Source organism: Fundulus heteroclitus, chromosome 12 (genome assembly GCF_011125445.2).
Source record: "Fundulus heteroclitus isolate FHET01 chromosome 12, MU-UCD_Fhet_4.1, whole genome shotgun sequence".
Classification (NCBI taxonomy): Eukaryota; Metazoa; Chordata; class Actinopteri; order Cyprinodontiformes; family Fundulidae; genus Fundulus; species Fundulus heteroclitus.
Window position 1 is genome coordinate 5,043,336 of NC_046372.1, and position 23,765 is coordinate 5,067,100.

At 36.8% G+C, this 23,765-nt stretch overlaps 1 protein-coding gene across 3 annotated transcripts in view; it reads left to right on the plus strand.

Moving 5' to 3' along the window:
• Window positions 1–23,765, plus strand: part of LOC105939939 (netrin receptor UNC5C) — a 262,858-nt gene that overhangs the window by 163,696 nt on the left and 75,397 nt on the right. For all 3 annotated transcript variants that reach the window (XM_036143780.1, XM_036143777.1, XM_036143778.1), the window contains exon 4: window positions 8,081–8,184. In XM_036143780.1, coding sequence (XP_035999673.1) covers window positions 8,081–8,184 — 104 coding nt within the window. The remainder of the gene's footprint in view (window positions 1–8,080; window positions 8,185–23,765) is intronic.

Below are 23,765 nucleotides of genomic sequence, written 5' to 3' on the forward strand. Positions count from 1 at the left end.
TTTAGAGCAGGCTAGCTGCACAGAATAAATCACCATGGTAACTTATGTGCTACTGCTTTTGTGAAACCAATTCAAGGCTTAATTCAGGCAGGATATCTGGAAAATACCGGCTTAATTCGCTGTCTTGGTGTTGTGAAACATCCATCTGGTGTGACTGGTGTTTATAGAATAAAATATAGTCCCAGAGATGTATGATTCTTTAAAGTAAAATAACAGGGATATGAGAGCAAAAGGAGCAATGAATGTTTCAAATCACTCACTATCGTAAAATATTTGACTTCTATCGCTTTTTTTGTAATTTTAAATGAGTAATAAAGCTTTCCTTGCATTTCCTGTTTTCAAATCTTTGTCTGTAATTTTATTTGGTTGATCAAACTGTCCTCCCATTTTTTTTCTTTACTTTCCATTCCCAAGAAGCTCACATTGCTTTTTATTGCTTGAGCAGCTGCATCAGGGGGAAACTGTTTTGATTTGGCATGGGCAGCTTTCATGGCAGAGACACCCATTTAGGATAATTGCTCTGAAATGTGCTTATGTAGAGGTGCCCGAGGCAACAAGCTAACCACAAATGTAATAACGGTTTTAGTTGAGCGATGGAAGTTTTAGGTAGAAAATGAAGGAGGCGGAAAGGGACAAGGAGGGAGGGGGACTTGGAAGCTAGGTTCATGCAAAAGGAGGCCATTTTTCTTTCTTTTTTTTTTTTTTTTTGCTGATGCTGCTATATAGCATATAAGGAGTTGCACAAAAGGACACGTCACCTGGACTGTGGTTCCTAACTTATGTATTTCTAAAAAGTTCTTTGGAAAAATATATCTTGGTTTTGCTGATATGTCTAAAGCTGGAGAGTGCTGTTAAGGAAGGGAAGTGGGGTCAGTGAATGAGCACATCTGTCGTTTCTGCACTGTGCAGATATTTCCCCAGAGAACACATGCACAAAACACACACCTTCCACTGTCATGAATTTGTGGTGCCCCTGTGACTTCAAATCATGTCACCTCATTGTCTTTAAACATACACGAAAAATATGCACTTCCCCTATCAACTTGGAGATTTTGTCTTCCATAGCATCCTAGCTTACAAATATGTGTCTGTTCATCCCCGAGCAGTTTGCTTTAATCTCATTTAATTTCATTCTCAATCTTTATTGAAATCAACTCACAGCCAACTTCTCGTTTCTCCATCTCCCATTCTAATTAAGACCAGGGAATTGTTCCTGAAATTGCTTGGCATTGGAAAAGTGTGTCTCACCCAGAAGTCACTTTTCTTTCTCCTTGTGTCTACAGTTATTTTTTCTAATTTCTTGTTGCAGGTGGAACTCAGTTCATTTGTCTCACTGCTTGTCTCGTTGTGTCTGCTGTACCTGCCTGTTTGTCTTCATCTCATCTTTGCAGTCTTCTCACTGTGAAACTATCTTGCTGTCTCTAACATTCCATCTTTGTTTTTCAGTGTTGGTACATGTACGTGTGGGTAGCCATGTGGTGGATTTAGGACTAAAGCTTTTGGTGATTACTCCCATAATGAACCATCATGCTCTGTTCAGTCTGTCATCCCCCAGAGGGATTTATTGTATTATGAAGTTATCATTCAGCCTCAGACATACTCCGTGTCCTCACACAACTCACTTAACCAATATAGCTGTACACACAGAATGAGTAATGAGTAGATTTGTATTGCACAAAATGAAAGCTTGCCTTGTAGTTCAGCAGTTATACATGGGTTTTTTCAGGAGTCCTTAATGTTTTCTGAGCAGCGTGTCACTGGAATTCTAATGAAACCAGTTGTGGCTTATTGCTCATATGGATTTAAATGTGGAACATTGTTGTTTCACTAGTTCACATCCCTCGCATACATCAAATGTCATAATGGTTAAAAAACGGAAGCTATCTGCTCTACACAAAAATATCATCCTGCTACATTTTGTGTATGCTTCCTATGAATTAGGTCTCTTGGGCTTTAATATAACTCCGGGTCAATTTCCCTCTCCGTTATGATTATGTACCCACAGGTTGCCATTCTATTCCTTCCTACTACCATTTTGAAACAGCAGGGAAAGAAAAAAAAACATTTCATACCTGCTTGTCTGTCCATTAGTTCCTACATAACAATCCTACACATGTACTGATCACAGCAAATACGACTGTTTCTATGTGTTGGACATTTTAGTAAGTTATTGAAAGAAACATCTGTGAAATTGCAAAAAAACAAACAAACAAAAAAGCATCAGTTCGTGGCCACGTGTGCACTTTTTCAGATTGAAGAAGCATAAACTGTAGCAATATAATTAGAGAATAATTAAGAATGTTTACATTTTTGCATTTGAAATTGTGTATTTTCATGTATCAAATATCCACGAAGCACATGCAAAACATTCACTACATTTGCAGAAAATGTCTATGAGAATGAGGAGGGTATAGGTGCTGGTCAACCCGCCTTTTTATTAATTTTGAGTGTGGGGTTGATGATGCTGTTAGATGATTATTGCCACACTGTACTATTGAGTATAGAATCCTAGGGTCACAAATTGGCCTTTGGCTAGAAATCATGTATGGAAAACATCAGCAGTGTGTTAAGTTTGCATTTGAAAATGCTTATATATAAGTAATAATTAAATTGAAATGGATTTCTTTGTAGACGTGTAGACTCAAATAATATATATATATTTACCATCTGATCACTCAGAGTTGTTTTGTTTTGATCAGGGCTCATGAGACCTCACATTTCAAATTCTTTGGAAAATAATGTACAATTAAATCAAACTATTTGTGAAATTCAAGGATTTTTATGATTAGTTTTTTTCTATAACTTATCAAATTCATTCATTACCAAGAGAAACAGCTGTAATGGATGTGGTGTTATGTATGAAATAGCTGTAGGTTGGAAAAAAGGCAAGTACTTGGGTTTTGAAGTGGGTATATTGGTCATTTTATTAGTGTGGTGCAACTACTCACCTTAAAAACAACTTATTTCTTGAATTAACCTGATTGACTTGATCTTGCTCTAATTTCAAATTAAATATTTTTTTGGTTTCACATATCTAAAAATATCTAACAATTTTGAATATGGTTGCTATTTTCTTGAGGACTGAATCCAAATCTGAACAGTTACATACCAGAAACATGGTAACTTCCTCTTAGCTTTGCACAGTTCCTAAATAGGACTTTCATAAAGTATATCTAGTAAAAGTTGTATTGATAAATCTGCAATGTTTAAGTCATTACTTAAAAAATGGCTATTGAGTTTATCAAAAGGAACTGATCTGGCAAAAGGTGTCAAAAATATGTTGGACAATGCATGATAAAAATATGTTTTGTTATTAGAAAGAGGTCCTTTTTTGAAATGCATGTTCTCTATTTCTGCCTTTTACCTTTTAGCTTGCAACCTTCCTTCATCCCCTTCGTCTTTATCCACTATCTTTGTTCTATCATGGCACCCTCTGCAGCTTTTAGCCACTATACTTTGACCGTCCCCGCGAAATTCCCTGAGAGCAACTCAGTGTCAAGCAGTTCAATATTTAAAAAAATCTTCTGTCTAGCCTGTGTGTGCCTGGAAAAGGTGAACTACGGCTGACACTTAAGGTGATTAAGTGTACGCTTGGGAACCAGGAGAGTAAAAGGACACAAGGTTAGACATGCAACACACACAGAGTTCTGAAAGTTTTCTGAACACTTTTAAAGCTTAATGGTAAAGGATAGGCAAGTTGCTTTCCACAACTTTATGGGTGTCTTTTTAAACAAAGAAGAGATGCTTCTCATGCCTGCATTTTGTTTTTAGCTTATTGTAGACCAGGGATTCGCAAACTACATGTTTAAAGGCTTAAATATGATTTAGTGGAAATATTTTATTCTTGTTCTACTTGTGTGCGCTAAAGTAATCACAACCACTGTTTTTTATGTTGTATGCTGGAGAAACTTTCTTGTGGCAGAACAAGTTTAGTTTAGAGAGAAGTTTCACCCCATATGTAAAAATGGAAAACTCCAGTTCGGGGCTCACGCCTGTCTTATCTCATGATTAATGAAAGCCTTTGTGTAACAAGAAGAAACAACTATGTTATAAATATGGGTGTTTGAGCTCTGACTCACTGAGCAGCTTGATATTTTGTAACCTGCTGTTTTCCCAGTTGCAACTTTCAATGAAGGGTTTGAGTGTACACATCCTTTGGTAATTTTCATACTCCAGGTTATATTTTTCCACAACAGTGAATTCAACATAAAGTCAGGTGTTCAGAAAAATCACAAAACCTTTTACAGTTCTTACAACTTACAAATAAATAAATAAATAAATAACACTTTATGTCTTTAATTGTAAGTTTGTAACCCTAAACTGCACTATTATTGAAATTATGTTCTAATCAACTGAATAATTTTCTAAGAATTTTTAACTTAAACTGGATCAACTTAATTATTTTCATGCAACAATACATAAGGTGCCTTTCTTTACACACATAAATAAAAAATAAATAAATATGACTTTAAGTGCTGCAAGACACTTTTTTTTACATCAATTACAATTGGATAATAAAACAACTGAGGTAAAACTTACGGATACCCAGAAATAGGTTTTACGCTGCGACCTAGTGTGAAAGAATGTCCTTGCCTGCTTTCACTTAGCTGTGTAAACAAAGTGCTTGGTGAAAGCGGTTTTATTAAATTCTATTTTTTTCCCAGAAATATGTGTTTTTCCACTTCTTATTTTAGGAATTCCATGTTTTACAGTAAACACATTCTTTATTTTAAAAGGGTGTCCTATCAATAGACCATGCATGAATTTTCAAAAGTTCCAAAGAAAGAAAAAATACTGAAATTATTTTAATGTTCTTGTAAAGCTCCTAAAATCTGCCTTTCAGTTATCTGCAAGTATTTCTTGTTACAAAAAATTGTATACCTGATTCATACTAAAATAAATTATGAAATATTTTTGAAAACCATAACTTCACCATTTTAAATTGAGACCTTAAGTGAGTTGCTATGGTACTGCTACCTTGCGTCCTCTTTGCTTTGATATGGCTTATTGATAACTTGCCACTACATGTTTCCTTTGCAGTTCCAACTGATAATGTGTGGTCAAATGGTGAAGAAAAAGTTGTGTTTCTTAAACAAAGCACTTTTCTTTTAACATTGTAACTATATTCTGCCCCCATTCGCATTTAGACATGGAGTGCATTTTCAAATGCACTTGAGAACAACATGTAACAACACGGCATTTGAGTAGGCGAAGGCAGGCACCGGGTCTTTTTCACACCCCTGTTCTCCGGTTGCCATCAGGAGCTCGGGCTCCTGGTGGTCAGCTGGGGCTGGCACTTATGCTCTCACCCAGATTATGGAGGGCAAAGTGTGGTGGAGGCAACGTCTCAGGGTTTGTGGGGTGGGCTGTGGTTGGCCGGCCTGTTCAGTTTATGTTGGCCCTAACTCCAGGTGGATAGTCCCGTGGGTCGTCTGGGCTGGGATCGGGGTGGGGGTTTGGGGCCGGAGTATGGACCAGGTGGGTCCGTGTTTGATGGTTGTCGTAGTCCCTTGGGGCTTCAGTACTAAGGCTGTTGTGGGTTTCCTGGGGCTCCTCTCTGTTCTCTGTTCTGCCCTGGTGGGCTTCTGGTTTCCCCAGTGTCTGCCTTGGCGCTCAAGGGGGGTGGGTCTTTGGCTCCCCACAACCATTACTGAGCATTTGTCTTATGGATAAACCTTACATATACATGTACACCTACAGGTGTTTGGATTCAGGTGCTCACAGACTCACTTTTATACAGAAAACCCCTATTATTAGCTTAACTGTAATTTTATACATCTGGTATTAAATAATACTGTGTACTTTTCAGTGATGTTATCAAGGTGTTGGTTGTTTGTGCCTGTAATACTTTATCAGTCGGTTTTGCTGTTCTTTCTATATCTCTCTTTGCAGGTGTAGAAGAAGACTCCTAGGATGTTATATTGTTCTCTCCTTTTCTGCTCCTCTATTTTTTTCAACTTTTCCACCTATTAGCATTTCGTCTAATCTTTTTCTCTTCTGTTTTCTCGTCAACCTCTCCGTTTTTGTGTCCATCGAACTTGAAATAGTCCCAGAATAAAATGTAATAAAGCTGTATGCATATATAAATCAAGCGGAGCACTACAGCAGTAATGCTCCACTTGAGAAAGTAAAATATGTTGGGCTCTCTTTGACATTAAGACAGCAATTCTTAATGCTACACTTGCCAGACAAGACACACACAAAAAACGGGAAAAAAAAAACATTCTAATTATTGCTGACTAGTATTAGAGTAGCATGCTCCACTGAGTTAAAGGTGCCATGACATCACTATATAAACCATTTCATGTAGTTGACATTGTTGAGATTGGCGAGGGGGGTGGCAAGGATGGTATACTCTGACTGAAGAATATGAATTACGTAGAAAGACAACCTACGTAAAAAGATAACGCGTTTTCTGACCTGACCATTTCTAAGCAAAGCAACAAAGCTGACCAGACCCAGAGCAGGTCCTTTGATATTCACTTTTGACATTCACATGGCCTCATCAGTGCACAACAGATCATATCATACCCCCAAAACCTCAGAAAAGTGAAATTTGTTGTCTTGGTCCCTCATGGCTTTCAGTTTTTCCTCAGCTAAGCATGCCATAAAAACAAAGTATAGTCTTAGTGTTTAACTTTCTATAAAATATATAGGGAAGGCTCTGAACCACATGGTTCATATTAGGATCAGAATTTGAGAATCCCTCTTGTGGGCTATCCAATACATTATACTTGTTACTTACTTTGAGAAATTGTTATATGACCCTTCATTAATGAAGTTACAACCTGTTCCTACAAGTTTGCATTCCTATACATAAACAAATGGAAGATAAACATGAAAAGTAGCAATATGAACTAGGCTAAAAATATGTCAAATGATTTATTTTAGTCACACAATAGTCATGCACAAAGACCATTCTTACTTTCAGTCCAAATTTTGTTGGACAAATTATTCACTGAATTACTCATTTAGAGTAACTACACCATAAAACCTCAAATTGGAGCAAACTCTGAAAGTCTGTGCTCAGCTTTCAGCTATCCCAACTTCACCCTCATCATCTGTTCTTGTAGATATCCATCACATCATCAGACCAGCCCCATAAATACAGTTGCCTGCTAAGCCTTGCTACACTGTGACTTATCTCAAGTTACAGTATACTTTATTAGCTTATGTGACATGCTAATTATTTTCACATGTGCTAAACTCAGCTTTCCAAGTAGAGATTTGTCATTGCATTGCATCATGAGGCAGCAGACTAAAAGCCAGATAGTAGGAATTTAGTCTTTCACACTTAGTACATATAAAAATAATTTAATCTAGAGGAATACACAATTTCAAAACAAAAAACTACAACCACTGTAGAAGTAACCATCAACAAAGAAAGATTGGCAGTGCATTTTAAAATGTGGTTAAATCTCAAGAAAGAAGTAAAATAATAATAGAAAAATGTGTATGAAACTATATTCATAATAATAATTAGATAAACCAAAGGGATTTCTTAATGTTCGAAAAATGTGTTTAATCCATTTACAAACTCCCTTTTGAACTTTATTTTCTGTTTCTGGTTTTACTGTGTCCCTAATTATATAACACTACCATTGTGAGCCTTTTTTGTCTCAAAGTGAATGAAAAAAACAACTGAGCTCCCACAAACCGTTCAGTGAGAGAAAGGGCTGCACATTCCGTGCTGCTTTGTAATGCTGTCATTTATCACAGCATGCTAACCATTAATGTGAATCATTTATTGTCTTTGGCTTGCTTGGGATGCCTGAACTCTGATGGAATCCACACAGACAGAAAGCAAGGTTAAATTTTGTACATAGTGATAAAGAGTAGGGGGCACAGAAAAACAGCCTGATAGGAAAGTGTGAGAAACAACCACTGGCATGACTGACTTAAAACATAACTATAAATAGTTTATCATTGTTGACTCAGAAATGAGGGTAAGACTCTGGTTTATACTTGACATGGCACCACCTCCAAACTGATCTTTTTCCAAACTATTTATTTATTTGTATTCACTGACACTCTGTCTATTCTTTGATTGTCATTGTAAACTGGTTGCTCCTCTCCTCAGACCTGAAGAAGTCATTCGAACAAGAACCCCTTGGAAAGGAAGTGTCGCTGGAGCAGGAGGTGCTGCTACAGTGTCGTCCTCCGGAGGGAATACCAGCTGCAGAGGTATGTGTGTCGTCATCGCCCCACGAGTGAAAGGAAGATAATGGAATATATATATATATATATAGCACAATTAGTTATCACATAGGAGATGCCAAAAAGGGCCACAGAAATGTCAATTGTTTCAAATGCAGGACTTTTTGTTAAAGATTCTTGGGTTGAATCAGTTTATCAGTCTTTTGTCAAAGTGGAATCAGTATGGAAATGTCTTTTTTTGACACCATTTTCTGACACACTCTTAGTTTACATAATTAAAGTCTTAAGAAAGCTGTTATGTAATCTTAATACAGTGTGTATTAGGTTAAAATAGTACAAGTGGCTATACATGCCCTAATTTCTGCTCTGTGGATAGATTTCCTTACGATGTTTTTGCAAATACAACATGTTGTTTTACTTTATGCAACAATGAACGTGCTGAACTATCACGGGAGGAAGTAGTCTTAATTCTGTTATTTGACTGACAGGTACATAAAAGTTCTACTACACTGATCCAAAGATTAGAAGTTTAAAATGAGACTCAAATGTCCCCGGAGATCCAGTTTGAGCACAGCGTGCATGAAGAAATACCAGTTTCTGCTGGGATTAGGTCTAAAATATTTATTTTTACAACTCTCTAACTTTCTTGCTAAACGAAGGATAAGCAGAACAAAATTTGAAAGGACCAACAAGATGTCAAACAACATTTTTAGTAGTACAGATATTTTTCATACAACTATACCATACAGACACATTTTGTAACATTACAACCATTTTCTTTATTACTTTTTATACCAGTGTTGTGCAAAAATATAAGAATAATCTAAAAACAAAACTGACAAATTAGCACGTCTTTCCTGAAGCTTTGATGTTTAAGACATGGTTCAGTAAATTATCATCGTAGTACAAATAAGCTTTGCTGACCAGGATGAAATAGCTATAATTCTCCACCGCTTATACTGAATTATAAGTCAGTAGACCGTTTAAAGCCACAGCCCCTCACAAAGTGAGGCAATAACATATACTCATCATAAACAGCCTTTCTTTTAAAAGGAGATTTAAAAAAGTGGACATTTACTAAAACCCTTTTTTAGAGACCCAACATGTTCTAAAACAAAATGCAAGAAGGCCCTTTGGACAATAAAGTAGAAAAAAAATGTGTGGGCTGTAAACTTAACACATTTTATCCTCCAAAAACAGCAAACCCAAAATAAGGCAAGGAGGTGGCAGCATCATGTATTTCAATATTTTTATTATTATTTGTACTAAAACAAATTATCTACTGTACACTTTATTACCAATATTGTTTGCCTCACTTACACTTTTAAGGGTGAAAGAATGAGTTGCTGATCAAATCGTGCAAATTCTGCTTGCAGAAATACATTTTAATCCCAGGTTAAAGGAGCACAGCACGACTCCCAGAATCTTTGCAGAAGTTTGCGCCCTCTGGCAATATGTTGAAATAACACCAGTGTAGAATGAGAGCACGCAGCAAACCCACCATGCCCACGTCCAGAAAATACGACCCAAATCACTCTCTCAGGAACTGACTAATGAATCAGAATCAAGTTTAATCGCCAAGTAGGTTTGCATTTATAAGGAATTTCACTAGGTGTTGATGGTGCAGACAAAAAATAAAAATACAATAAAATAAAAATAAAATGGATGTATGTATATATATATATATATATATATATATATATATATATATATATATATATATATATATACAGAAGCTATATACACTCAGTAAACTGAAGCCTATAGAAGCAGCTGCAGTAACAAAAGAGAAACCCGTTTTACACGTCAGGCAATTGTAAGGGCATGTAAACGAAAGAAAAAAAATGTACCTTTAAACTTTTGAGATGTTCCTTTAAAGGAAATGAAGTAGAAAAGTATCAGAAGGGGAGAAACCTTTGCAAGGTACTGTAAAATTTTATGCGTCATTAAATATAGTGGAAATTGCTACTTCAGGTAAATAAAAATAACATATTTGCTCTTTTGTGTGACCTGAAAATTGTAATAAAGCAGCTGGCACTTGGTATTTTACAGTAGGTTTGTTATAGGTGCACAATATCTCAGTGAGCACCGCTGTATATTACAATGTTGTATTTCTCAAGTGCCTGTTACATTGACATTTCATTAATTTATCAAGTTGGCCCTGTAGTAAGCATTTCTTTTTGGGCCACGTAGGTCACTTTTATTTCCAGAGCACTTCAACTATACCAAAACTATTTGCTAGTCATATTGTTCTTTAATTTCTTGCTTTCAGCTGGTTTTTACCCAAATATATGAAATCCCATTATTTCATCTATGGAGTTGGTCACTAGGGAAAAGCTTTGACCCAGGGCTGCATCTTAAGAAGTGCACACTTTGAGAAGGCTTCACTGCCGGATAGGAAGACTCTGAATCAGGCTTTGCTCCTCAGGGTTTGATAGTCGTTTGCTATTGCACTTAAGTATACAGTTCCCCTGAGAGACAAGAGAGAAGACATATCAGCATATAAATTGAGAAAGCGTGTAGGACAAAAGCTTAGATGGAGGTGTGGGTAAAAGGAAAGGAAGACAGTGAAAATGAATTTTTTTCTTGTATATTTAACAAAAAACATTTTTCTTGGGGAACTGAAGCAGGTGAATTACTTGGATTTGGACATCAGTTTATATAATTCAGTCACTATAACATTTACAGACAAATATCCTGATATTAGTCAGTTTTTGTGTCTTTTTGTTGTCTTACACCTACTTTCACCCTTTCAACCCATGCTCAGTTCCTTCGGAGACCAGCCTCCGCACTAATGACTCATTATCACTGCTGCCTGATCAGCATTTCTTAATGCAGTTTATATTTGATAACTGTTTGAACACATTTATGCAGTGAAAATTGCATGGACACACACACACACACACACACACACACACACACTAAAATTGAGCTATTTTTTATTGTGTTCAATTTGCCACCTTTTCCAGTCCTCTTACTCCTGTCATATTGGGATCTTAGGAAATGTATTGGTCTGTCTACTGATGCTCTTTACAGGGATTTGTGTTTAAAACGTGCTGAAGACCTCTGTCTGTAACCCTGACTATTTTTTTATCTCTCTTGATTTTCTGTTTTTCTCCGTTCTTATCACATCTATTCTCTTTTCCATCAGCTCTGTTGTTCTCTATTTTATTCTGACCCTTATTCCCAGGTTATAGTGCTCCAGATGTTTTTCAACATTATCACAACATGCTTTACCCAATAATGATATATGATATTATCAATTGCTCATCCCCACTGTAGCTTCTGATATTCCAATTAACAACTATAGCTATGTTTACGTGAGCAGAATTAATCACATATGCATTCAGGGCAGTTTGCCCCAATCCGAATGACATGATTGGAACAAGTGTTTAGATTTATGCTTTTCAGGTTATTGCTCGACATGAACCGACCGATAAATTCAGAATACAATTTCATGCCATTTGAGCTTAATCCAATCTCAATATACTGATTTGCGTGTTTACGTGAAACATTTTTACTCTGACTGGCCCTTTATTGCAATTACTTATGTCCATGTAAACATGGCCACTGTTGTACCAGTGCCCTGTTTGTAGGTGGAGATGGTGTTAAAATCATTGAACACATTTGGATTCAATGGAAGAAGATCTTGCGAATAACTAATGATGTCAATGATTCTCCCAAAACAATTGCACCTTGTGTTTTATTTGAAACTTTTTACTGATTCCTCTGTCTTTAATTTCTTCAGCTGAAGCCATTTTGGAAAAGCAAAACAAAATGCTTAAGGATTGTTTCATTGTTTTTGTTTGTTTTTTCGGGGGGCAAAAATCTGACAGTGGACATGTGTGATATGGGCTGCTGCAATACTGTTTTTCACCATCTCAAAAATATCCAGTCCATGCAAATACATACACCTACAACTGAGCTTCTAAAAAAAAATCTCAGTTTTGGGACCTGTTTTGAAGAAAAAAAAAATAAACAATGTTTATACTTGCGACTCTCGGCCATGTTCAAAGTATACAATGTGAGCAGCAGAGCTATAATGAATGGCTAACACTGAAGCTAACTGCTAAGCTAACTGGATACATAAACACTAGAAATGCGCATGCGCAGCCAGCAAGCGGAAACTACTAAGGAACTTGCACATTGGTGTTATGTGAGTGCTTCATAATGATTGGCATGTAGGATAATCAATAGATAAGGTGATACCCCTGGAACCTGCGAGAGAGATAGGGGGGTTAAGGCAGGACCACTCCTCTGACCAATCCCTGCCCTCTGGTGTGAAAGGCAGCGATCGGTCAGAGGTTTTTCAGGCCTGCTGCTTTCACAGAGATATATATTTTTTGTATTGACTACTGTCAGGATGGAAGGACCATTTCACCCAGTTTAACAACAAGGGTTTTTGAACTATAGCTTTAACACCTAGCATGCTTTGGTCCAGCAAACATGGAAGAAATATTGTAGGTTTGATGGTTTACAGTGTCCAACTAAAGCCATTTATTGTGTCAGAGGGTGCTGAGTGCACAAGTGAAAAGAGAGTTTTACAAAGCTTTGACTGTACCTAGATCTATTTGGATGCAGGGAGACAACCATAAAGGGATTTTAACAACTTCACAGAAACCAAGTTCAATTTAGGAAGTTGAGGGAAAGTTTTAGTGATATATGATATATCAGCTCCTCTTGTTTTGACTCCTAAGGGAGGACACTTGTTGCAATCTGTTGTATCGCTTTGTAACGTTGGCACTCTACCCCTGTTCAAAATGCAATACAATGGATTTGCATTGATTGAAAACCTTCTCACCATTGCAAAGTCCTCTATGTGCAAGAATGTACACAAATTTTAAACGGCCGTGTGCTTTATCCCTCATCCAAACGGCTCCCATACGAGCTATCCAGTTTGGGTTGAGTAGAAGTTTCACTGCATATGTTATGGAGGTCTAATATCTCGCTGTCCCTCCACTTAGCAGTGCTGAGTGCATCAAATCCGCCTTGGTTGTTCCCACTGGAGTAACATTCAAAAAGATCTGATATGAATAACATTCAGTGTCACATTTGGAAGTGGCTCAAATGTGGTTTGAAAAGATCAGATTAGGGTCAGATCTGAGCGCTCCCACTGGTTGTAAAGCAGCTAAGTTGGTCACTTGACCAGCCAAAAATAATAATTGGGCAACATTTGCCTACAGTGGGAACAGGGCATTTTACATGATTGAGTTCAATTTCACTTGCTGCACACTTTGTCAAATATATACACCTTTTAAAAAGCATTCATAAGGGCATTGATATTATTTATTGTTTTTTTGTATCTGCTTACATGTTTGGTCAACTTGTTTGAATAGGAGTTTAAAATAAAAGTTTAGAACTTGAGACTTGACTCGGTACTTGCATGTCTTAATTTGGAACATGAGGGGGAAAAAAAGCTTCAAATGTACTTACTATATTTGTAGAGAATTTGCTTTGTGGACAGAGCATAATGTTTACGCCTTGAACGCTCTTTATCTCAGTTTCTTCTTTATTTGATTGACAGCTCGCGTTGTTGGTGTTCTGTGACCCCTCTTAAAAAACATTCTAATATTAGTGACCGCAGTCGCCTTGTAGACCAGTTGACGACTGCTGTAAAGTTGTCAATGTGATAGGATCTTGGCTTGTTATGTGATATCCATGTCTTACTGCCCAGCTGGTACACCCCCAAACAAACATGCTTACAATTTACATTCATACTCATAAAACATGTAACAGCAGACTAATACCACCTCATGCTCACACAGGTGATTTTTTTTCTCCTTCTGACTCAAATATGTATGCATTTAATGTATGAATGCACGACAAGAGGCACACAAAAGGGTAGGTTTAAAAGATTATTTTAACTGCTGCTGAACTGCTAGCCTTCAGAGGTTGGGGTCAAACTAATTCCAGACAACAAAGAAAATACCCACACACCTCATTTTCACTCTCCTCTAACAGCCCCTTTTTCTGTGAACTGAAAATCTTTACTACATTTTTTTTTCTAACTTTCATTCTGATCCTACTGTGAGAGACAATTTGGGGTATTGGGAAATCATACAGAGTCGGCCAAATCTCCTTGGACTATGATAAAACACCTTGAAAAGCTGCTGGATTACTGTTGGATTCAGCACAGAAGATTCAGGAGTTCAACCGCAGTCTGTATGTTCAGAGGACTTACAACAGGTGCTGCTCAATGTTTACTTTCAATAAAAAGCCTCACAGACGCTGGTTTATTTCTTCTTCTTTTTTTCATCTGAAAATCTCAAAATCAACGAAAAAATGACACCCTGAAGTGGCGGTGCTAAAAGTGAGCAGCTGTTTGAAATTTGGAACTAAGCCACAGTCAGTTCAAGTGTATATATACCGCACAAATGTTGTGAGGGCCATTAGGACTTGGAGGCAGCAAGCTGACAGCGATAATACATATATCTTATAACTTAAAAGAGTCCGCGTGACCCAAGAGTGCAGGGAGAGTTAGCGGACTGCACACGACAGGTGGAGTTATGGATCTGTGTGTGTGTGTGTGTGTGTGTGTGTGTGTGTGTGTGTGTGCCTGTCTGCGTCTGTCTCTGTTTTTGAGTGATTACCCCAGCTGCAGTGAAATAAACACATCAATGTGTGGTGACAGGCACTCCACATGTCACTAACGCACAAGCACACACTCACACACACACTCACACACACACACGCACACACGCACTAATGCATGCACAAAAGTCAGACAGCAACTTGATATATTTCTGGAGTCTGGTCAAATTCCCGTCACATTTTAACCACTCAATCCCCCTTCTAAATCAATGCAGGTTACTGAGATAATGGCTCATGAACACTCCTTGAATGTATTGTGCCATAACATATTTAAAACACAGAACATTTCATTCCTTCACTGGGATATGCAGCCTGTTGTTTGTTTTTGTTTTTTGGGTGAGGATTTTCTCTGAAAAAAGACATTTACATTTACAAGATTACAAGATTCACAAATGGCTGCTGTTTTAATAAGTTACTGATTATTTTTGACTTTAACTAAAGATAAATGTTAGAAGCTGGCAACCTGGAGTCAGAAGTAGCTCCAGCAAAAGGATTTTATCTATAGATTGTTTAAGCTCTTTCTAAGTTGAAAGGATGTGGTTCTTCTTGATTGCCTCTCTCCCAGAGAATTTCCAGGTGAGAATCCACCACTGTTCCCACAGCTGTGGTAATTTGCATTGTTTGTGTTATTTCAACTTTTACATTTTTTCTTCATGGTAGGTGCCTTGAGATGACGTGTGTTGTGAATTGGTGCTATATAAATAAAGTTTAATTTAATTGAATTGGTAACGTTGACCTATACAAAGAGAGTCTGAAGAAAAACAGAACACAAACAAAAATGTTGTTCTGTTTTTCCTCCACGCCCTTTTGTACTGAACATCACTCTACGACATTCTTTAAGAACACATTTCATTTCCAATTTGGTACTGGATCAAACGCCCTGAAATCTCTTACCTTAAAATGTATTGAAAGCTCCAGAACACCTTTCTTTAAAACATGTTTTATCTTCCTAGGGGAGGATTCATACTTAAGACAATTTAAAAAAAAAAAATAGATACCTCAATTTTACTTTTGAGTATGATCAACTCTAGATACATTTGTATAATATATTTAATGTAGTCTATCAAACAGACTTCAAGACATACGACTAGATCCTGCATGCAGATTCTAACTTTAAGAAATGAGAAGGAGCTCCTCCCTATCCCCCATATGTAGAGATTCTGAACAATATAGAGTAATATGTAATATCATATTTGTAATTTGTTTTTACAAACTGTTTTAATCACTTAACACCATGAATTAAAATCACATAAACAAAAAAAATGCGTACACAATAGTGTGTTATGCTCTAGCGTATTTCTGTTTCTGGATGTATGCATGTTTTCTGTTCACAAAAAATATTTATGTAATGCTGCTTCCCCAATAGATACTTACCTTAATCCTTTTTAAGCTGGCATTGTAAGCTCCACAGCTCATCTCTCATCACATTTTTACCTTGATCCCCAACCTCTGTCAGAAATCATCACCATAATCCACAGATTAGTCAGCAATATCTTTTTTATTTCAACTCCTGGGTGAATTGTTGAAATGTTGTTAAGCTTATGAAAATACCATTGCACTGGTTTATCGCTGAAGAGTAATTTACAAATGAAGGAGATTAAATTGAGCCGCTTTTGTCTCCTTTTAGTTGTAACTGTGGTGTGGCTGAGTGTTGGCATCATTTAGAGAGATTATGATCACCATATAAAGATCAACTAATGTGTTAGATACAAGCAATCACAAGCAAGTAGGATGCAGGTGCATTTAAAGCATGATTTATCTTTCAATTCCCTTCACTAACTTTAAAGTGGTGTCTTTTATAACTGTATTTTCCAAGTGAAAGTGACACAATTGATTACAGACGTACAAACACACACACTCAAGGAAAGGAAAACAAACGACAAGTATCTAGTGGAAGCCGTGGATTTTAGAATCAGAATCAGAATCAGGTTTATTTCCAAGTAGGCTTGCACTTACAAGGAATTTGACTTGGTGTTGATGGTGTAGACAGACAAAATAGATATATATACAGAAGGCTATATACACAGTAGACTGTGGGTTAATTTAACGCAGAAGGTCTGGAGATGCTACGTGTGTGTAGCTTGTAGGTCCTGAATGGGGGAGGGAGAGAGGAATCTTCTCATATTTAGCTGTTAGTAAGCTTCAGGCATTAGGCAGATTGCAACTCTTTATCTATTGGCTGGCATCACGCTTCTGTCTGAATGGTGGAGAGAAGCACATACATGAGTGTGATTGACACTGCTAACAACCAATCAGAGCCACACCTTCCTTATTGCTCTGATTGGTTGTATCTGACTAGGAGTGTTACTGTTCCACAAATGGCAGTAGGACCACTGGGATGAGCCAGAGGATCTTGACTTTTTTCACAGAATATCTGTCTCATATTTTACTGTCAGGTCATAGTCATACGTGTACAAATATTTTTTTAATAAAAATAGTTTTTTAATAAAAATATTTTTACAGAAGTTACCTACTGCTTTAATGGTTTAATTTGTGTACTGTTTATTCAAAAAAGAAGAAAAGTTTATTTTCAGGTTATTTCAGAATCCTTATCAATGCTCACAGAAATATGGGCTATACAGGGAATTCAACAGAAGGACCTGGCAGACCTCTGATGAAAGTTGCATAACACGGTCCTAGGGGTAGAGAGGAAGTGAACTGGGAGGTGCAGGTGTTAAAAATTTTTCAAGTACTATATCAAACTATCCAGTTTATACTGAAAAGTTTTGTCTTGACGTACATATATTTCCCTCTTCCAAAAGTAGATTTTTATGCCTCTTATGCTAATATATTCAACTACTGTTTGGATTCTGCACTTCTTGCTTTAACTTTCTATATAGGGAGGCATATTTTTCTTCCCATAGATTGTCTTTGTTCCCTATTCAAATGAAGTCACAAATCTACCTAGTAAATTTTCCAGCAAATAACAATTATAGTCTGATTTTGACATGATCACTTTCTTTGGGGCACTCAGGATGTGTTCATGGGATTCACTCTGAAGATCAGTGAGCAACGAAAATATATATCTGAACAAGAGGCAATAAATTTGACTGTAGAAACCATGGGCGTGCAAAATATATTGGTGAGTGAGCCTGATCTTCTTGTGTGAGAATAGATACCTCAGAGCAAAAAACAGGGAATTTTGCTCTCGAATTTTAAAATATATGGTCTTTGATTTTTGAAAGAAAAATCCCCCAATAGATGTGCAACATGGAGCTCCCTATGGAAATCCTACGATGGAAAGGTAGAAGTCAATCCAGGGGTGATTACCATTTTAATCTTGATTGTTAAAAAGAGACCTAATTTTTTTCTGGAAAATTGTTGAAAATCTAAGCATAAATACCCTCAGAGCCACGAGACCTGATTTCTGCACTATCAAAGGTCCTCATTCAACAGTTTTCCACGATAATCACTGTTATTGATAATAATGTATTTTCCTGCAGTTCCAATAATGAAGAATTATGTGATTGTTTCAAAAATCTGAAATGTATTCATATTAAAAGTCATTGTTGATGTTCTCATTTTTTGCTAAGCTAACCATATTTAGCATATAGTATTATTTACTTCTCTTTTTTGGTATAGTTCCAAACTTATGGCATTTTGGGTTTTCACTTTTTTATTGTTCTATTCGCTGTCATTGGTCATCACACTTAATGTAAAGAGAGGACTGTTGTATGACCACACTAACTGTCCCCTGAGAAACAGGTCACCACCTTAAAAAAATGTGACGGATAAAAAGTATGCAGTTATCTGAAAAAAATAAAAATATCAATCAAGTCACAAATTTTACCTCAAGAATGTTTTAGGATCCGATCATTCACGTCACTTGAGGAGTTGTTTCAGCCATCCCAGAATTACCATTCTAGATCCATCTCTGGCCCTAGAGGTATTGTTTAATAATTTCACAAAGATTTTTTCTTTTTGACTTTTGCTCTCACTTGTGACCTGTTAAATGCTAATTGCAGCAAAAAAGAATGCATTCACATTTTGTCTTTTTGCTTTTCCCCACAATAAGAAGATAGGACTACACTTACAGGTATTGTAAGAGCAGTTTTAGTTTTTCTTTTGACTCTAACTACAACACTAACATTAAATGTGACCATCAACTAGACCACTTCCAAAAACTATCAATTAAAATAGAAAGATGGACACTTCCCATTATATAGTCACTCAGTGTATTGTTTCTTTATTGACAACTCAACTCATGTTATTTTCTTCCCTTCTCAGATTGAAAGAAATATGCAGGCCAGTGATCACACGCTCTTTCAGCTCTCAGTGGTCTGAGGTTTGAGTTTTTTTTGAAGGAAGGAGGTTTTATCTTGTGTGTGCACAGACTGAGGCTTGAGTGGGTGTTTCACTCAGATGTATGTCAGGAAGGTATAATGAGGGCATTTATGTGGATCCCCTTCATCACCTCAACCCCCAAGTACACTCCCAAATTAGAAGGACACAATATTTTCCCTCTCATTACCTGCTCAAAAGCTTTGACGGGGATATTTGTGATTGTGTGCCTTTGCACGCATCTATTTCTAACGTCTTCTGGAAATGTTTTTTAAATGTGTAGATGTTAAAATGCTTTTTTTCCTAATCATGAATAATGTTCAATGTATTCAATACTTGCGCAGCAGCTGCGGTTTCCCTGTGTAGATAGTTTTTTTGCTAGTGAATATTTTTTTCATTTCTCTCAATTACTATTTCTGTCTTTCTTACCTTATATTGTTTACTCGTTGTATTTAGATTTTTTTAGAACATGCTGCTACTCTGTCATTCTCACAATCTCCTAGTCTTTCCCACTCCTCTTGTCTATGTTGACATAGTTCAAGGCAAATGTGAGTAGTGATGGTGACATGACTGCATAGAGTGTACTGCAGCTACCCCTGCTGCCCTTGGAATTCCTGACAGTTCTGTCACAGATGAATGAACACACTGTTTTGGCGCTGAGTGTGTAGTTGTCACATAACAAAACTTGTCTCTGTTCTGTTTAGTTTTGGAAGTACTTAGACCTTGTGAATCTTTTTGGACAACAAAGAAGCTTGTTATCTAGTCATCTTTGTGAGTTTTCAGCACAAGTTGGTTTAGATTAGAGGAATTAAATGAACATAAAACAGTAATTTGGGAAATAATTCAGCATTTAGAATTGGTTCTCAATCTGGCTTCTGGCAGAAATTGAGAGATAATTTTATATACTTAACCATGTGATCAATTGGGACAGTAAATTCCTCATCTGAGACCGAGACTGAAAAAGTTTTAATAAGCCTGGGCTTTGAATAATTGCTGCCAGTTAATTGCTTTTCACTCACATCACTGTTCGCTAAAGTAATCTTAAGTGAATTATAAAAGGAGGTCATTGTCAGTGCAATTATTTTTTATTTTTTTTGCCTGCTTGCTTTTGAAAAGAATCTGTCTGATGGCGCCACATGTGTAATGGGTTCCATTGCTTTGCTTCCATGTGAAACATTGGTATAGCAAGATTTCGTGAAGAAGCTACTGTCTCAAGTGATGCTATGCTATTTTCAGATGCACGGTTATTTCAGTAATACTGTAGAGATGTCTAAGACAATGGTGAAACACCTCTCAAGTCACAGGTCTCTTTGTGAGAGTTCAGCTCGAAAATGAAATGCCCAAAATAAATGTAACATATCTCAGGAACTGAGACCATTAGCTGTGGCAACATTATTCCAAAATATTGAAGCATAGAAATTTTAGACAGGTATTTGTAGATAATAATCTTCTGAATTAACTATTTTGGCACATCCTGGCACTATGTGTGGCATTTGAAATTTCTCTGTTTATTTCTATAGGTTCTTTTTTTCCTCACTTATTTCTCACCATAGTTTTTCCATCTAATAACAATTGTTTTGATTTGTTTGGAAAAGCCCAGGTTAGGCAATCATGTATTGCCTAACCTTGACTGCAAGCTGAATCCTCACGGTATTTGTGTGTTCACAAACACACGAGGACCCATCTTGTCCCACTCCCTCCTCAACCGTTCGAGAAGCGACTCAGCACGAGTCGGCTAATCACTCTGTAGTCTTATGGTGTAAGGCGCGACATACAGCAGTGGCGAAAACAAGAGCTGCCAAGTCCACAGACGATCCAAGATAAACATGGCAGAGCAGGAGGACACACGCGTAGTCAGAACATACGATTTCTTCTTTGAAAAACGAACAGCAAGAAGTGTCTTGACCAGCGTAAGTTGTTATGGTTTCTCAGGGCACCTGCTACTTACATTTGATACAGTGATTGACTAATATTTGGCTCCACAGCACAGTCATTAACAATAACATTTTAAACTGAATTATTGAACGGTGATAATGCAAACAAAAATTTTACAGCAAAAATGTGATATTGGATACATTTTTATATGCAGTTATGTTCAAATATATTACTACTAATGAAAACCTAATTAATTTCATTACCTTCTTTCACAGAGTCAAATACATTATATACAACATATCACATGCTCTATTTTCAAGCCTTTCTTTCTCCTAAAAACGATTTTCCACTTGTAGTGAAAACACGACTTTTGAAAGGGACATATCATATATTTGTACTTGTAAACCATTTAATGTGTCACTCTAAATTTGGCTCAGGTGCTTCTGATTACCTCTGAATATCTTTCTTCAATTTGAATCCACTTTTGGTAAACTTAGCTGATTTAACAGGATGGAACACAGTTGGCTATATAGAAGGTCTCACAGTTCATGTAGTAAAAACCAACTAACCAGTAATAAAGATAAAACAATGGTCTGTAGACCTTCGATTTGAAGGCACAGATCTGATGAAGGATGCAAAAACTATTTCTGCTACATTAAACAGCCCAGCAAGCACAGTGGCCTCGGTCAGAGAAGTGACTAACAACCCAATGTTTACTAAGCGGGGAGCTCCATCATACCCTTCAGGAGTTATAACTATTCAGATGGTCAACCATTGCTATTGCACTCCACTCAATCAGGTATTGAGATGATCAAATGGAAGCCACTCCTCATTAAACACTGCAGCCCACCAGAGTTGAACTCCAAGTGCCAGGTCTCGAGATAAGGAAACCTTTGTCTGTGATTGCTGCCAACCGTATTTAAATAAGAATTAATAGAAATAACCTTTATTGATCTCATAGATCTTCAAAAAATCATCATCACCTTTATTTTAATGCGTAATTTGGGAACAAAATTCTAGTTGTGTAAAACACGAACATTCTTTTTCATTTACATTGGTTCTCATTCATTTATGATAATTCAATGAGAAAAGGCTGGAACACACATGAACAGGGTGGTCTCTAATAATTCATCTGACCAGGCTAATAAAGCAAAGCTGATTTTGTTATTGGGTGGTTTTAATAACACTGGAGAGTTTGAGAGTCAATTAAAAAGGATTAGCATGCCCCCAAGCAGCTCAAAGCCTCTTCATGCTTTAATGATTATGGAGTGTCATCAGGACTCCTACACTTTACAGTGAATCGGCTTTGACATACACAAACACAGTGCTTGATTGTGAATGTGCATTGTTTTCTATTGCTGTGTTAGACCTGTGAAGGACTGGTGATGTTGCCTGAGTGTGGACTGTCTTTGGCCTTATGGCATGGTCTGTGGATTTCCTTTGCTTCCCCAAAACCCTATGCAGGAAAAAAAGGGTGCTTTCAGAGACTTTTCATTGTGGTCATGATGTTACACCACTAAGACTTTGACAATATTCCTTTAGCTCCTGTTTAACTTGAAGTACTCTATCAGGTAGTTTGACCAGTTTTCATTAGCATTCTTTCTCTTGATTTCTTTTCCAGATGTTGCTTTTCTATACCTTCTGTTAAATATATTGTTCCAGACCATTACCAGTGCCACTTACCAAATCACTAAGTTCATATTAGGACCATATTTAACAGATTGAAAAGAGCTTTGACTCTATGTTTGGCAATGGTAATAAATAAAAACGTAGGAATATTCTTATTTTCCTCTATTTTATTTTTAAGAATATGCTGTTCTAGCTTTGTGAAGGGTCTTTTTATACAACGGCAGACTATTTCTCCAGTAGTACTCTGTTTTTTTCCCCAATTTGCTAGTGGTGTACTTTAAAGTACGGAGCTCTGAATTAAATCAGGGAGCTAGCCTCCTATGATTCTTAACCTTTTTACAGGGGCTAGATTGTCTAATGAAACACTGTAATGTAACACTATGAAGAAGAATTTCAAGTTGTGAAAGGGATTTCACAGCTGCCTTACCCTGTATACTGTGGAAATTAAAATTGTAATTCTTTGAAGGATTTTACAGCATGGTCTGCTAAACATCTACTATAAACATGTCTTTCAGGGGTGGAGTACTCAATTCAATTAAACTCAAAGGTTTTCAAAAATAGACAGGGCATGGTAATCAGGAAATACTGTATTTGTTCACACTCAATGCCATATGTCAGCACAATGTCCAGAGTATGAAGAAAAAAGGTAGTAGGTCTGCAGATTTTTTTTAGTGAAGACAATTTAGTCTAAGATAGCATTAAAGGCTACAATTAGGTTATCACCTTCAGTGTCAACGTGACATTTAATATCCCCATTATAATGATCTTCTCAGTATTTAACTGAAAATACAATAGGAAGTCTTAGAACTGATCTAAAAACTGAGAGCGTGTTATGATTAAAGGGCTTCTTTGAGTTTTTATGTTTCTTTTTTTTCACTTTTTTTCCATGCTGTTTAGTTTGCTTTAGGTCGAGCTTTCAATAGTTCTCTTCACATTATTCATTATTGTTCAGATTATTCTTTAAACTTTATAGTTTATGCTTCTGTTCCTCTGTGAGTTTTTCCTCCTAGGCCTCTGTTTGTGTTTCCATTAAGTTTTGTAGTTTTCCCCGTATCTGTTCAGCTCCATTCATGTTTATTTCAGTCTTTCACCCTCAGCCTTGCTGTTACCTGTTCTGGCCCCTGGTAACCATCTGACTTTGGGTGTGGGTGTGTCTGCCACAATTCTGACTATGGAGCTGTCAGTTACCAGACGCTAAGCTACAGATGAATGGTTCTCAACCATGCAGTGCA